This window comes from Megalobrama amblycephala, linkage group LG14 (genome assembly GCF_018812025.1).
Source record: "Megalobrama amblycephala isolate DHTTF-2021 linkage group LG14, ASM1881202v1, whole genome shotgun sequence".
NCBI lineage: Eukaryota > Metazoa > Chordata > Actinopteri > Cypriniformes > Xenocyprididae > Megalobrama > Megalobrama amblycephala.
The window spans coordinates 48,470,224-48,485,110 of record NC_063057.1 but is presented as its reverse complement, the minus strand read 5'-3'; the positions used below and the strand labels follow the sequence as shown (position 1 = coordinate 48,485,110).

The window sequence follows — 14,887 nt, the reverse complement described above, 5'->3', positions numbered from 1 at the left end:
TCCGTGTGTACGTGTAATATCGCGAGATTATAATGAGTACGCGTTTCTGCGCTTTATTTGCGCCTGCGCAGACCGGCGGCTCTGACCTTCATTGAAGTGATCATGTTCGCCAGGACCAGCGCGGCGGTGTTCCTCCCACAATGGTGAGAATTTATTGATTTATACAATCTCTTATTTTATAAAAACGTGCATTTAATTTGCATTTGTATGAAATGACATGAAATTATGTTAGTTGGGCAATGAAATGCAGCTGAGATAGAGCAAGGACGTGCTGAACTTTAGGCCGCAGTGTGCTTAAGCCTATGACAGCGGCGCGCGACATTTCCATATTTATTATGATTACATTAATGGTAATAATCTGAATAAATACTTGCGTATAGACCTATAAATTGAATTATGATATGTTTGTATGGAAACCGTGCTATCTTGTGTCATGGCGTAATAGCAGTGTCGTTTTGCAGGGTTTTCACTACATTAAGTGTAACACTAATGCTATCATATTTATTGATGCATCATTATTCAAAGAGTTATTGTATTATATTGTGTTTGTGGATGAAATTAACCTTTATAAAGCGTCTCTTGCAGTGGGCAGGTCAGGAACATGGCTACCTTGAAGGACAGTAAGTAAAGTTTCCTTATCCTTTATAAAAGGTCAACATTAATGTCTTTATAAATGCAATTTCTTGCTATATTTAATCTGCTTGCCCGCTAATATTTATGTTGCAGTAATGTTGTCATACGTAACTGACATTCTGAAGTATCTGACCAGTGTTTTTTCCTGTTACCAGTCACCCTTCGGTTGAAGTCCATCAAGAACATCCAGAAGATCACCAAGTCCATGAAGATGGTGGCAGCAGCAAAGTATGCCAGAGCTGAGAGATCCCTGAAGCCCGCCCGGGTCTATGGCACCGGCGCTATGGGTATGCAGTTTATTATCCACAAAAGTCAAGTTTATTATGCTCAAACAATTTGAATGTTTTGGGATACTTATTTTTTTTCAAAATTTTGTTGTTTAGCACTCTATGAGAAGGCTGAGATCAAGGCTCCAGAAGACAAGAATAAGCACTTGATCATCGGGGTGTCATCTGACCGTGGTCTTTGCGGTGCCATCCACAGCAGTGTGGCCAAAGCCATGAAGAGTGAGATTGCCAGGCTCACTGGTGCTGGCAAAGAGGTCATGGTTGTCAATGTGGGTGACAAACTCAGAGGTCTGCTCTACAGGTATCTCTCTCTCAGTCTTGCCTCTGTAATTCTCCCATTCGGTCATTTTGCTGGTTTCAGATATTACTTTCATTGCTTTAATCACTTCCTTTCCTTGTGTAATCCATCAGGACCCATGGCAAACACATCCTGATCAACTGCAAGGAGGTGGGCCGCAAGCCTCCCACTTTTACTGATGCTTCTCTCATTGCCACAGAGCTGTTGGACTCTGGCTACGAGTTTGACCAGGGAACCATTGTATTCAACAGATTCAGGTTTGTCATGTATTGCACTGAAAATAAAACAAAAACAGTGCAAAAAGGTTTTATCTTGGTTTTATTGTGTATTTTTGTCCTCTGCAGGTCTGTGATTTCATACAAGACAGATGAGAAACCTGTATTTTCCACTGACACTGTGGCAAGCTCAGGTATTGTTTCATTGTTAGTATTTCAAGGTTGGGCTGGATGCTTATCATGGCATGTATCATGTGCCATTGCTTATTGCTGTATTATTTATTTATTTTTTATTTTTTTAAATAATTCTGCATCTTTATTGCCCCTATTTTTATATTTAGATCACCATCATCTAATTCTCACTTAAAGTTAAACTTTAAATCTTTTAATGACATTTTTAAATGTAATCTTTAGAAAATCACATTAATTTTTCATACTGTAAATGAATAAAAAAATATTTAAAATGCTGCAAATGTACAAAGTTAATTGAACTTTTTTTAAATATTTGACATGAGGGTGAGTAATTAATGACAATTAATGACAGAAGTTTCATTTTTGGGTGAACTAACTATTTAAATTTAAATGATTTAAAAAAAAAAAATAAAATAAAAAATATTAAACTGCTTTATTTTTTCATTAAACTACTTGAAAAACATTCTTATGTGTCCCTATAAGAAATTATATCAATAATATACTGATTTATTGTTCAACACAGCCTTATTTCATGAATGCCTTCGTTGTAAATCTAACTGCATTTGCTGGATTTTAAAGGGTTAGTTCACCCAAAAATGAAAATTTCTGTCATTAATTACTCGCCCTCATGTCGTTCCACACCCGTAAGACCTTCGTTCATCTTCGGAACACAAATTAGTATTATATTTTATGAAATTCAAGAGGTATATGACAATTTAACCACCCCTTTCAAGGTCTAAAAAGGTACTTCTTTGTACACTGTTTGCATTCAGTGTTTCCAGGTTCTACGTCAGAATGCAGGCTACTGCGTCAGCATCACACGCATGCGTCATGCTGCTCACATGAACAGCGTCAGCCAATACTGAGCCGGCGTTTTGAAGTAGAACCTTGAAGCAATGAACGTCAACAGCATACGAGAATGACACAGAAGAGAAGATATTGTTGAATAAAGTCATTATTTTGTTTTTTGGCGCACAAAAAGTATTCTCATCGCTTCATGACAGTAAGGTTGAACCACTGTAGTCACGTTGACTTTTTTTTTTAACAATGTCTTTAGTACCTTTCTGGACCTTAAAAGGGTTGGTTAAATTGCTGTCTATGGAGAGTCCTGTACTTCTCAAATTTCTTTCAAAACGGAACGACATGAGTGTGAGTAATTAATGACAGATTTTTCATTTTTGGGTGAACTAACTCTTTAAGATGACTTTGGGTAAGATGACTTTCTGTCATGCTCTTATTAGCCATCATTACATGCTTTAAATTGTAATCAATTGACACAATCAGAATCAATCAGTTATTTGTTTTGTGTGTTGTTCAGAGAACATGGGCATCTATGATGACATTGATGCTGATGTCCTGAGGAACTATCAGGAGTTTGCTTTGGTCAACGTCATTTACTATGGGCTGAAGGAGTCCACCACCAGTGAACAGAGCGCCAGGATGACCGCTATGGACAATGCCAGCAAGAATGCTTGTGAGTCGTCTTTTCGGTTTCAAAGGACTTTTATTGCCTATATTCCTTGCTAAGATGTACGGAAGAGGATTAGGGCCAAGCAATAATTAAAAAAAAAAAAAACCATCTCGAGATTAAACTCGTTAAATTTCGAGAAAAAAGTCGAGATAAAATGTTGAGAATAAACTCATTAAATTATGAGAATAAAGTCATTAAATTACGAGAAAAAATTCGTAATTTAACGAATTTGTTCTCATAATTTAACGAGTTTATTCTCAACATTTTATATCGACTTTTTTTTCTCAATTTAATGACATTTTTCTCATAATTTAACGTCATTTTTCTCATAATTTAACGAATTTGTTCTCGTAATTTTAACGAGTTTATTCTCAACATTTTATTTCGACTTTTTTCTCAATTTAACAAGTTTTTTTCTCGAAATTTAACAACTTTAATCTCGAGATGGTTTTTTTTTATTTATTATTGCTTGGCCCTAATCCTCTTCTGTAAAGATGTGATCACTATCATCAATGATCAAATTTGAGAATTTTTACTCTTGCCTTTTTTTCTCATTTGCAATCTTGAATTTTTCCTATCCATCAGCTGATATTATTGACAAGCTGACCCTGACCTTCAACCGAACCCGCCAGGCCGTCATCACTAAGGAGCTCATTGAGATCATTTCTGGAGCTGCTGCTCTGTAAGAATTTTTTATTTTTCTCTTTATTCCATTAATAACCCATGCATGCCATCTCTCCTCCTTCATTCTTTTTATTGATAACAACATAAAATGGATAACTTTTTCTGATGCCCAGTTCTGTTACAGGCACGACATTGCCAATGTTTAAATTTCTTTTTCTTTTTTTCCAACACCATTTAAGTTTCACTAACCCACATTAATCAATTTTTCATCTTGCCCTTACTAACTTTCTATAATATGCATGCATTCATCGTTCACAGGAACTGAGGCATGACTAAGGTAACATCCTGCAGCAGACTGTAGGATATATTGTGTGTGCTTGTAGAGAAATAGCAGAGGCAATAGATTTTAGCTTTCCTGTTTAGTTTTTTTTTTTGCTTGCGTTGTTGTAGGCTCTTTTAATGGGTTTTGGTGTTTCTAAGTAGTTTGGTTTTTGTCAAAATGGGGAAATTCAAGTCCCCCTGTAGTCAACAATTTTATCTCTTAAAACACATCTTTGATCACCAAAATCATGTATTTAAATGTTTTTTTTTTTTTTCTCTGAAAAATTCTTCATGCCTTAAAATAGCTTGAATGTAACTACACCCTTGCCTTATTTAATATACATGGATCTATGAATATGATAAATAGCCCCGCCTCCACTCACTCGCATGAGCTCAGACGAGATCCACTCGGTCAACTTACTGAGGTAAACGCTGCACAATGGTATCGCTCGTTACAACGTCGGACACATAACGGTAATTAATATGATTTAGTGTTTTGCTTGACTACATTATCAAACAGCTAATAATGTGCTGCTAATGTTACACAAACCATGTTCACATTCAAGAGTCAGACAGTTGCCTTCTAACAATTGGTATCCTCAGAATGTCAGAGGAGAAAGGCATATAGTACATCATAACATCGTAATATGCATCATACATCCGCCATTTTGCTAAATCTACCCGATTTTTTTTTAAATCAACAGAAAAATATACCGGGATAACCTTCTTTTGAGACTCCCTTGCGTGGTCAGTTAATAAGCTAATGCCCGCTGGCACGATGACGTGATTGGTTACAAGGTAGTTTGTGACGTCAGAAACGCCAGCAATTACAAACCGTGGGTTTGAGACTGTCTTTGATTTACTGCAGTTTTAAAGAGAAAATACATATAGACATACATATACATATAATACATATAAACATTACAAACTTGTTTTTCACCACAGGGGGGCTTTTTTTTTTTTTTTTTTTTTTTTGCAGATCGGTGATAAAATAAAAAGCTTCTTCAATTAAAACAAAGTACTTCTAGTCTTATTGATTAGGCCCGAAACACATTCTTATAAGCAATTGTGACTTCAAATAAGCAATTGTGACTTCAAATGTTTCTACACAAACTTAATTTTTACATGCCGTCGTCCTGAAATGCTTACACATTTATTTATTTTCATATATAAATGTTTCTGGCCTTGTACCTGACTGATTTAAGGCCTGTTCACACTCATACGAATGTTTATCACAAAAACTCAGAACGCAATTTTTCTGTTTAGACCAATGCATATGGCAAAAAGTATGGCAAATTCACACACTGCCAGTAGGCGGCGCTTTTGTAACGGCATAAATACAGCGGTAAACAAGCACCAGTCTGCTTTCTAATTGTACTTTGATGTCAGATCGGTAGTGATTGGAGAAACAAAGCTTTTCAAAGCTTTGAATCAATTGAACCAATTGCTTTGCAAAATGATTCATTGTTTTGATGCTTTCAAAACACCACATGCTGGTCAAAACAGTGTAAATGCAACAAAAACTCATGCCAAACATGCATAAAAACAGCTTGTACAAATCCATTGCAAACGTTTTATTGAAAGTATAATCAAATGCAATTAACTAATCATAAATATTAAGTGCCTGTATAATGTATTCTTTTATCAATTTTCAGGGCTTGTTTTGTTTGTTCTATGGATGGGTCAGCTAAACAGACTATTAACTACTATTATTCCTTTTAATTATACAAATGCCTCATTAAGACATGTACAAATGTGTAAAACTCATCAGAGATCAGGTAATAGACACTTTTAGACACTTAATACTCAGGTAATAGACAGACGCTTTTTCAGTGATTCGCCGCTGGGGGGTGATCTCAGTGAATCTGCATGATTCATGGGTTCACAGAGATCGCCCCCACTGGTGAACCATTGAAATTTTGAAACAGTTATGACGTAACGAAGCCTTGTTTACTGAAATCACGTGACTTTGGTAGTTTGAAACATGCTCCGAACCAATGATTCGAAACTAAAGATCCGTAAAGGTTTCGAAACCAGTGTTTAGAAATCGTCCATCACTACCGATCGGTCTGCACAGCGGCGCTTCAAGTCGAACACACCTAATGACAGTGAAGCGACAAAACTGACGCTGGTGCTTGTAGGTCATATGATGACAACATGGCTGTTTTTTAGCACTCGCAAAGTAAGAACTCATTGAAAATAAGCACCTACTCGAGTATATGATTTTGGACGCAACCAAGGACTGCTGTGTGCGAGTTTCTCTATTCACTGTCGTTAAGTTAGCACAGTTGTCTCTTAGTGAGCACCACCAAGTTGTAGCTTTATGTAACCGCGTCAACCCTGCGCAAAAGTGACCAAATGCACAAAGCTTAGTGCGACAAAAGAAATTAGAACACCCCTCCATAAAAAAAAAAAAATGCATGCAGATGTTCATATCGATCTTATAAGATGCATTAACAGCTGTTCATTCATATGAAAAATGTTTATCGCAACATGTTTTTGCTCTGAACGTTTGTCCTGGTGTGAACAGGCTTTCAGAGTGTTTGTATTGCTTCTAAGATTGGTTTGTTTTAATCTGTACACTTGTCTTCAAGTTTCATATGATGTTGGAAATTTACTAAACACATTTACTATTCTCGTTGCAGATAAAGAGGATCCCTGTAAACTTCCGGTGTGGTTCTGGCGCTCGTTCTCTCCAGTTCAGTCACCTGGTGTAGAATTCAGTAATAAATATGTGCTTCTATTTGTACAATATCAGAAAAAAATAAACCTCTTACAGAGAAACGTCATCCATTGATTTCTCCAGTCTATTTCTAGTGTATGTACTGATCAGCTTTGATGTCCTCTTAAGAAAATAAATATGTTTCCCGACTCGTGCTTGTTTTCCATTGGAATTAAAGCTCTTGAACTCTTCTTTGAAGCCACGGGCTTGGCTACGCTCCGAGGTTATCAATACACAGAGCATTTGAAGAGAAGACGCCTGCCAAAACAGAAGACTAGGTCAATCCTTCCAATAAACCCTCTCTAGCGTTTACGTACTTTGCTTAAAACAGTATTAAGTTACTCTGAACTGATTACTGATAAACCCAATTGACTTAACGGCATCCTTATTGTTCTCTCTTATAATTGCCAATCAAAACAAGTTTAGCCTCCTTGTTATCCATTTGAAACTCAAGCCCGGCCAGCCACCACAGTATCAGATTAAATGATCGAGCTGCGGTGTTGGGTGTCTGGATCCATGAAAGGGTGAATTTGGGGGTCACTGATTGTAGAAGAGGGTCTGATCTATTAAAGTAATGGACAAGTAGAAAGTTTGACCATATGGGTCACTCATGTATTATTTAATCAGCTGCCACTGGAGCTCAGATTCTGATGGTTATCATCTGAGAACTGATGTGCATCACCATACCCAGACACTTTTTTTTTTTTTTTGAGTCATCTGAGTTCAGTAGTAATTGTTTTTTTTATTTTTTTACTATAAGTGCACTATGAACTTTATTATTCGGTAAGCATTTTATTTGGGGAAAAATAGTTGTAAATAATTATATTTGTGGCATTCCACCTATAACTTGATTAGTAATTAAATTACTTTTTAGTATCTTAAGTATTTTGCTTGAAGTTTACATTTATGTAAAAGTGAATCTATCACAAAAAAAAAAAAAAAAAAAAAAAATCCACAGATATGGACATGGATGTTTCTGTTTTAAAATATTAAATCTCTCTAATAGTCTTTTCTGAGAAAATCATACAAAATAAATGAGTAAATCATATAAATTATGAACTTTTACAGAAAACTAATAAAGTAACTGGTAACCATAATTCTGTAAACTACCATAGCCATGTTATTACTATAGTAGAAGAAGAAATGTTAAATAATTTACAAACCCACAATATTCACATGTTTTTTTTAAGAAAAAGATCAAGCCAGATAATTCATGGGGGGGTAAATACTACTCTGGACATTGAGTAGCAACAAACAAACTGGGACACAAAATTATATTTTAATAAATCATTTAATAGTTAATAGCAGTGCAATCCTACAAATCGTTTTATTTTTTTAGATGCCACTTTTTATTGTTAATATTATTATTATTAATGCAATATAGAAGAATAGAAATACACTAAGATACAATGAGAAAAATTCACTCAAAGGTAAGAAAAACAAAACATAATAAACCAGTACAATATAATAATAATAAAATTATATATATTTTATTATGTGTGTGTATATATTTTATATATGTGTGTGTATATATATATATGTATATATATATATATAATTTTATTATTGTAATAATAAAAACAGTTCAGTTCTTTTGTCATCACATGAACCTTACATATATATATATATATATATATATATATGTGTGTGTGTGTGTGTGTGTGTGTGTGTGTGTGTGTGTGTGTTTTAAGGTTCATGTGATGACGTAAAAGAACAACTGAACCGTTTGTTGAACCGGTTCACATAAATCAAAGATTCGAAAAATGATTCCCTGGCCTGAAACGATTCAGCCTTCCAATCACTACTGGTTATTACAAAATCTAGTCGAGAACAAGGAAGAAAATAATACAATAAAATAAAATAAATCAATAATCAAAATAACAATAATGAACAAAAATCTATTTCATTTACACTAAATATACATAGTACATAAAAAGAGTACTTTCCCAAAAGAGATTCAAGGCTTTACAAACCAACCACCATCTGCTTTTCCTCACTGCGCGACATGTGTAGGTGGTCTAATCGAGCAAGCTACAATCGATCAGACTCTCTGCTCTTCTGCGCATGCGTGATCGATTGCTCCGCAATGTTTCGCTTGGGATGTAAAGATGGCGGCTCCTATGGAAGCGCCAATGCCCGTATTCATGTGAATGATCAAAACAAAGCCTTTACAGGCGCCGTGAGAGCGGGCTTTCGGGAGCGGAGAGATGTGTGAGAGTTACGCTCGCTCGCTGCTGCGGGTGTCCGTGGCGCAGATGTGTCAGGCGGTGGGCTGGGATGCGGTGCAGCTGAGCGCCTGTGATCTGCTGTCCGATGTGCTGGAGAGATACGTGCAGCAGCTGGCCCGGAGCTGCCACCGATACTCCGAGCTCTGTGAGTCATTTAAGCACTCCTTTACGACCCTCAAAGCAGTCTGTGTGTATAACAGTCTGTGTTGGAGTAGTGTGCCTTATGTAGTGGGTTTGTTTTTAAGCCCCGCCCACTACCAATGTTGTTAGCGTGCTAAGCTAACTAGCCCCTCAAATTGTGTTTTTGCTGTTATGGCGATACAAATTTATTAACGAATTGCCATTATTCAGTTTCTTTGGATTCTTAATGTATCTATTATTTCAAGACGTTAGTTCTGAAGCTAGCCATTAAACATCTTACATAGTCTGTATGTTTTGACAGCTGACCAGAGGCTAGTTAGCTGTTTATTTAGGCTAACAAATCTTCTTTAAAAGGCTGCATGTTGTTCAAAATAAAGTGGAATATAAGATAGTATCCCTCTCGGTGTGTGAAATGTTTGCCACATTTTAAATCGGATAATGTGGAATAGTTTGCAAGGATGCAGAGTATGGATTCCCACTTGTTGCCATAGTGATGTAAGCTATAGCATTATCTGTGTGTGCAGATCAAAACAAGTTATTTTTGTATTATTTTTGTATCATACTTTGAAATAGTTTTTGTATTTTCAGTTTTAATTTTGATTTTAAAGTTTAGTAATTTTGTTGTTTTTGTCATTTTTAATATGTTTACATCTGAATCCACTAGTTGTCAAAGTGAGAGTCTGCAAAACATTGCTCATTGGCGTCCATGTGTTGTTGTTTTTGTGTGTTTAAATGGCCATATTTGGAAAGTTTTCAAAAAAATGTGTGTTTTGGAAGTTTTATTTTAGTGTTGATTATTAGTATCTTGAACTATCTTTTTTATTATTTGTTGTTTTTATTTTAAAGTTGTAACAATAATTTTGTTGTGTTTTATTATTTTTTATTATAGTTTTTATTTCAGTTTCATATTAAAAACTAAATAGAAATGAGAAATGTTGCTTTGGCAACTAGCTGAAATAAAAACATTGATTTTATTCTAACTTTTCCAAGTAACAATTTTTTATAGTTTGAGTTTTAGTTAAAGGGTTAGTTCACCCAAAAATGAAAATAATGTAATTTATTACACACCCGTAAGGCCTTCGTTCATCTTCAGAACACAAATTAAGATATTTTTGATGAAATCTGATGGCTCCTCTATAGAGCGCAAAGCCATTGAAACTCTCAAGATCCATAAAGGTACTAAAAATCATATTTGAAACAGTTCATGTGAGTTCAGTGGTTCAATATTAATATTATAAAGCGATAAGAATACTTTTTGTGCACCAAAAAAAAACCCCAAAATAACAACTTTTCAACAATATCTATATGGGCCGATTTCAAAACACTGCTTCATGAAGCTTCGGAGCTTTATGAATCTTTTGTGTCGAATTAGTGATTCGGATCTCCTATCAAACGGCTAAACTGCTGAAATCACGTGACTTTGGTGCTCCAATTCGCTGATTTGATTCGTAAAGCTCTGAAGCAGAGTTTTGAAATCGGCCCATATAGATATTGTTGAAAAGTCTTTATTTTGTTTTTTGCCGCACAAAAAGTATTCTTGCTGCTTTATAATATTAAGATAGAACCACTGTACTCACACAAACTCAAATATGCTTTTAGTACCTTTATGGATCTTGACAGTTTCAGTGGCTTTGCTCTCAATAGAGGCCTCACTGAGCCATCAGATTTGATCAAAAATATCTTAATTTGTGTTCTGAAGATGAACGAAGGTCTTATGGGTGTAGAACGACATGACGGTGAGTAATAAATGACATTATTTTCATTTTTGGGTGAACTAACCCTGATTCAAAACAGATAGGCCTACACTTTCAATTATGTGTGCATATATTAAAAAGCAAATACATCTGAATCTGCTTGTTGTCAAAGTGAGAGTGTTCAAAACATAGCTCATTGGGGTCCATGTGTTGTTGTTTTTGTGCGTTTAAATGCCAAGTTTTTGTAAATATTTTTTCTGAAATTTAGTTTACGTGTGATTTGTAGAAATGTTTTGAAAACTTTCAGGTTCCAGAAGTAAAAACTCCATTCATTTTCGCTAACTTATAAACCTTTAACCGATGGCGTTTGCTTCTGTTGAAACCGTCAGCCCGTTATCATTATCGTCTTTAACAACAGAACTCGTGGTGAAAAACTACATTACCCATGATGCTGTACAGAAATTCCTCCAATCAGAGAGTTGAAAAATCAAAACATGCCTGTGTGTGTGTATACAATCAACATTTTAAATTTTTACATTTTCCTTTTTTAATTCAATTATACTGTTTACAATGCTTCATGGGATTGTAGTTCTTTCCCTCAATAAAGCCATTAAGTATACACTCTTGTACATTTGTTGTTGTTGTTGTTTTTTTTCCGGTTTTCAAATACTTTTTTGGTTCAAATCAAAGTTTATAATGTTGTGATTCACCTCATAGCTGATTGGCTTGGTTCATGTCTTATAACGCTTTAATAAAAACTTTTTTTATAAATCCTTATGGGAGAAATGAAAGCAAATCACAGACATAACTGTTGAGCGGATTCTTAAACACCTCTGATTGGCCATTGTGTTCACGTGCTCAACAGTTATGTCTGTGATTTGCTTTTCAAATGCTCCCGTGTGTATCTGTGTAAGCGCTCTGTGAAGAGCGCCATTGTCCATGTACAACATGTTTAAGAAGCGTCAATCATTGTAGCCTAATACAGACCTATCTGTTGAGCACATGAACACAATGGCCAATCAGAGGTGTTTAAGAATCCGCTAAACAACCCTCAAAATGCTATGGGGAAATGTTGGTATATCCTCACATTTCACATTTAAAATTTCAGTGCCAACTTGGTACCTAAGTGGGTACTTTTGACAACCCTTATGGAAATACTTCCGGAACCAACGACACTGAAAAAGTGGGCGGGCGCTAATGCTCTCTATTACTAATATTAGTGGCTTTTGTGAATACTTGATTCTGATTGAATAATTGCTGCATTCTGCAAACAATTTCTTATGTATCTATGCTTTTCCTTTCTCTCTTCTATATGAAGTCTCTACACCTCTTGAACAAACATTAATTCCATATTTTGCATAGCATAATCTCTCTCTCTTTTCTTTCAGATGGACGTACAGACCCTGTACTGAGTGACGTGGACCAGGCTTTTGGACTTTTGGGAGTCAGTATAGCTGAACTTGAGGACTATGTAAATAACTTGGAGCCTGTTGGCTACCCCCAAACTATCCCTCAGTTTCCCATCAGCAAGAGCAGCGTTCTGCAGTTTCCTGCTGCTGGCTTTGAAACGGACGCCCGTGACGCCTTGAGGGGGGAGAGGAGAGACTATATCCCAGAGTACTTCCCTCCGCTCGTCTCACTTCAGGAAGGTACGTACCACCGTCGCCATAGATGCAAATCTGAATATATTCATGCAAGAAGTTATCATAAGATAATTCAACAACATTGAGTTTTAACTGAAGCTGGGCGTACACTGTGTGAATTTGCACACATTTGGGAGCTTGTGAGCCCTTGCACACGTGTTGAGTCCGTTAACCTGATAATCGTGTGCATGGCATGATTTACTTCATGGCGAGCTGGCGTCAACCGCGTGATCTCTGGCGCTAAACATGTAGATTTGAGATTTCAGTGTTGTTGTTATCTTCTGATTGAAAATGAAAATGAAAGCTGCTGTCTGCGATTTTTGGCCCTCTAGCGGTTAATAAACAGAACTGCACGTGTCTTGCGGAGGAACATTCTAGCCGGAGAGCTTTCTCCGTGTATGTCTATGGCGAGTCACGCAGTTACTGTGATACTCTGCGGCGGGTCCTACCAGTCCGGTCTGAAATAGTCCAAATATAAACACTTATTATAAGTGTACCATAATGATTCAGGTTTGGAAAATGGATTCATGTTGTATATTCTCATTGTATAATTTTTGCAAATTTTTAACACAAAAAAAGTTGCGGACTGCAGCTTTAAATAAAAAGGCCGCTGTGTAAATGTTCAATATCACGACCATATGAGCATCAACAATTGGTTTTTCCAGAGAGGCAAAAATCAGCTGCGAGCTTGTATGATAGCAAAAATCATACCGTGTACGCCAAGCTTAAAGGGGTACTTCACCCCTAGAAAGATGAATGTGTATTTAAAATTGGTCATTTATGTAGTAGAAATGTGAAATTATTTTTGAATTTGGAGCTTTCTAGACTGAGAAAAGGCAGAAAATGTATTTTTGACTAATGTGGATGAAAGACAACAACTCCCAGAATGCACTTGTTTTGCTGCCCCTGCGAGGCCACGCCCAAACCGCGCCTATCGGTTACAGGCGGAATTACCAGGAAAATTCAAACAACTAGGCTTGCTTTGTTACATATTAATTCTATAAATCGTGAGTTAGTTCATACATTTACAGCGAAATGGTGCTAAATTGCTTTGTACCTGGATGTACACCCAAAACCAGGAAAGGACAAGTAAGTTTCCATCATTTTCCGATTAAGTTAAAGATTTGGAGCGATGTAAACAGTGGCTGCGGGCCATCAAACACCCGAAGTTGGAGATGACACCGTTATAGAAAACCTAAAAAACCGCAGAATATGTAGTCTCCATTTCAAGCACGAGGACTACGAACCAAATATCCTTGCAATGAAGAGAACCATTCTGAAGGACACCGCGATCGATATTCACTTTCCCAGAGGACGAACAGCCTGGGCATCTGGTACTAAGCGTATTCGCCTAGAGGTAAGACTCGCTGATACTAGACTGATAACACAGTAGCCTATATGTAGTGTTGTAGGTAGCAGTAAAACTGCAAACTTAGCAAAGTAACGTTAGATAGACAATTACATATAAGTTGCATATAAGTTGACTGTTATCAAAGTAAAGCCACTGTTCTGTAAAACTGAGTTAGTCTATTTATCTATTTATGCTAACGTTACCACAAAAGCCTGTTGCTGTATTGGTTGAGATGACTGCAGAGACCGATAAATTTGCGAGATGAACCACTGATGTAGTGCAGACTATAACAAAATATGTTAAGCTTAAAAATCTAATTGACACCCACTTTTGATAAAATCTTTGATCTATGTCCGTGAGTAACCTCAAAAGCGCATATGTATGGGCGTGGTGAAAAAATGCGGAACTACCTGCTATTACTGGCTGTTTTAAGCCTCTGGCCAAAAAAGCCTCCGATGACGCAAAATGACGATTTTTGCGTCATCGGAGGCTTTTTTACTGAATAAAAATGCATAAATCTCTCATCTCGGGCTGATATGAAGGGGGAAAGCACGGTAATTCGAAAATACTAGTGGTATTCTACTAATACAAAGCTTAATGCTAAATCCTGAAGTAACCCTTTAAGTGTTTGTGACAGTTCGCTGATTAAAGGTTCACTATGTAATTTTTGGCCCTCTAGTGGTTTGAAAACAAAACTGCACGCAGTTTGCGGAAGAACATTGTTTTGGCTGTGCTTCAGCTCTGCATGACTGTGTGGATGAATTTGGTTCAAATTAACTAGAGCAAATTATTCAACTGCTCATAAAATATTCACTACTACTAGGCTTAAGAGATAGATGGAGGATCTCTTAATATTGTAAATTAAAAAAAAGTTACATAGTGTACTTTTAATTGGCAACTATGTTTGATTGGTTGAACAAAAGTGGTATTCCGTTTGTGTTTTAACTTCTTGGTATCTTAAAAATAATACAATTTAATGACAGCACAAAATAAATACATGCACAACAGTGCTGAAATTAAGTGAACAGTTGCTTATTAATTATTAATTATAATGGTTTTGTAGATAT

At 36.2% G+C, this 14,887-nt stretch overlaps 2 protein-coding genes across 6 annotated transcripts in view; both read left to right on the top strand.

Annotated features, from left to right (window-relative positions):
- The first annotated feature begins 11 nt into the window (after positions 1 to 11).
- atp5f1c (ATP synthase F1 subunit gamma) lies at positions 12 to 6,912 on the top strand. 5 transcript variants are annotated; one of them, XM_048157210.1, is made up of 10 exons: positions 12 to 143; positions 586 to 620; positions 789 to 920; positions 1,017 to 1,221; positions 1,332 to 1,475; positions 1,563 to 1,627; positions 2,944 to 3,099; positions 3,682 to 3,778; positions 4,039 to 4,057; positions 6,687 to 6,830. In XM_048157210.1, the coding sequence occupies exons 1-9, from the start codon at positions 103 to 105 to the stop codon at positions 4,043 to 4,045; spliced, it is 882 nt and encodes a 293-aa protein (XP_048013167.1). In that variant the 5' UTR covers positions 12 to 102; the 3' UTR covers positions 4,046 to 4,057; positions 6,687 to 6,830. The 5 variants fall into 5 exon arrangements, with proteins under 5 accessions (XP_048013167.1, XP_048013168.1, XP_048013164.1 ...); XM_048157207.1 differs by having other exon boundaries at positions 52 to 143; positions 574 to 620; XM_048157208.1 differs by lacking the exon at positions 4,039 to 4,057 and having other exon boundaries at positions 53 to 143; positions 574 to 620; positions 6,687 to 6,912.
- A 1,923-nt stretch (positions 6,913 to 8,835) lies between these two features.
- Positions 8,836 to 14,887, top strand: part of taf3 (TAF3 RNA polymerase II, TATA box binding protein (TBP)-associated facto) — a 56,333-nt gene continuing 50,281 nt past the window's right edge. The window contains exons 1-2 of the mRNA XM_048154708.1: positions 8,836 to 9,136; positions 12,215 to 12,475. Coding sequence (XP_048010665.1) covers positions 8,971 to 9,136; positions 12,215 to 12,475 — 427 coding nt within the window. The 5' untranslated portion in view covers positions 8,836 to 8,970. The remainder of the gene's footprint in view (positions 9,137 to 12,214; positions 12,476 to 14,887) is intronic.

Bases quoted from the DNA above. Each gene is read 5' to 3' on its own strand.
- atp5f1c (XM_048157207.1), top strand. From the start codon at position 103: ATGTTCGCCAGGACCAGCGCGGCGGTGTTCCTCCCACAATG. The intron at 1,476-1,562 runs GTTTGTCATGTA...TGTCCTCTGCAG, and splicing joins ATTGTATTCAACAGATTCAG to GTCTGTGATTTCATACAAGA. The intron at 1,628-2,943 runs GTATTGTTTCAT...TGTGTTGTTCAG, and splicing joins TGACACTGTGGCAAGCTCAG to AGAACATGGGCATCTATGAT.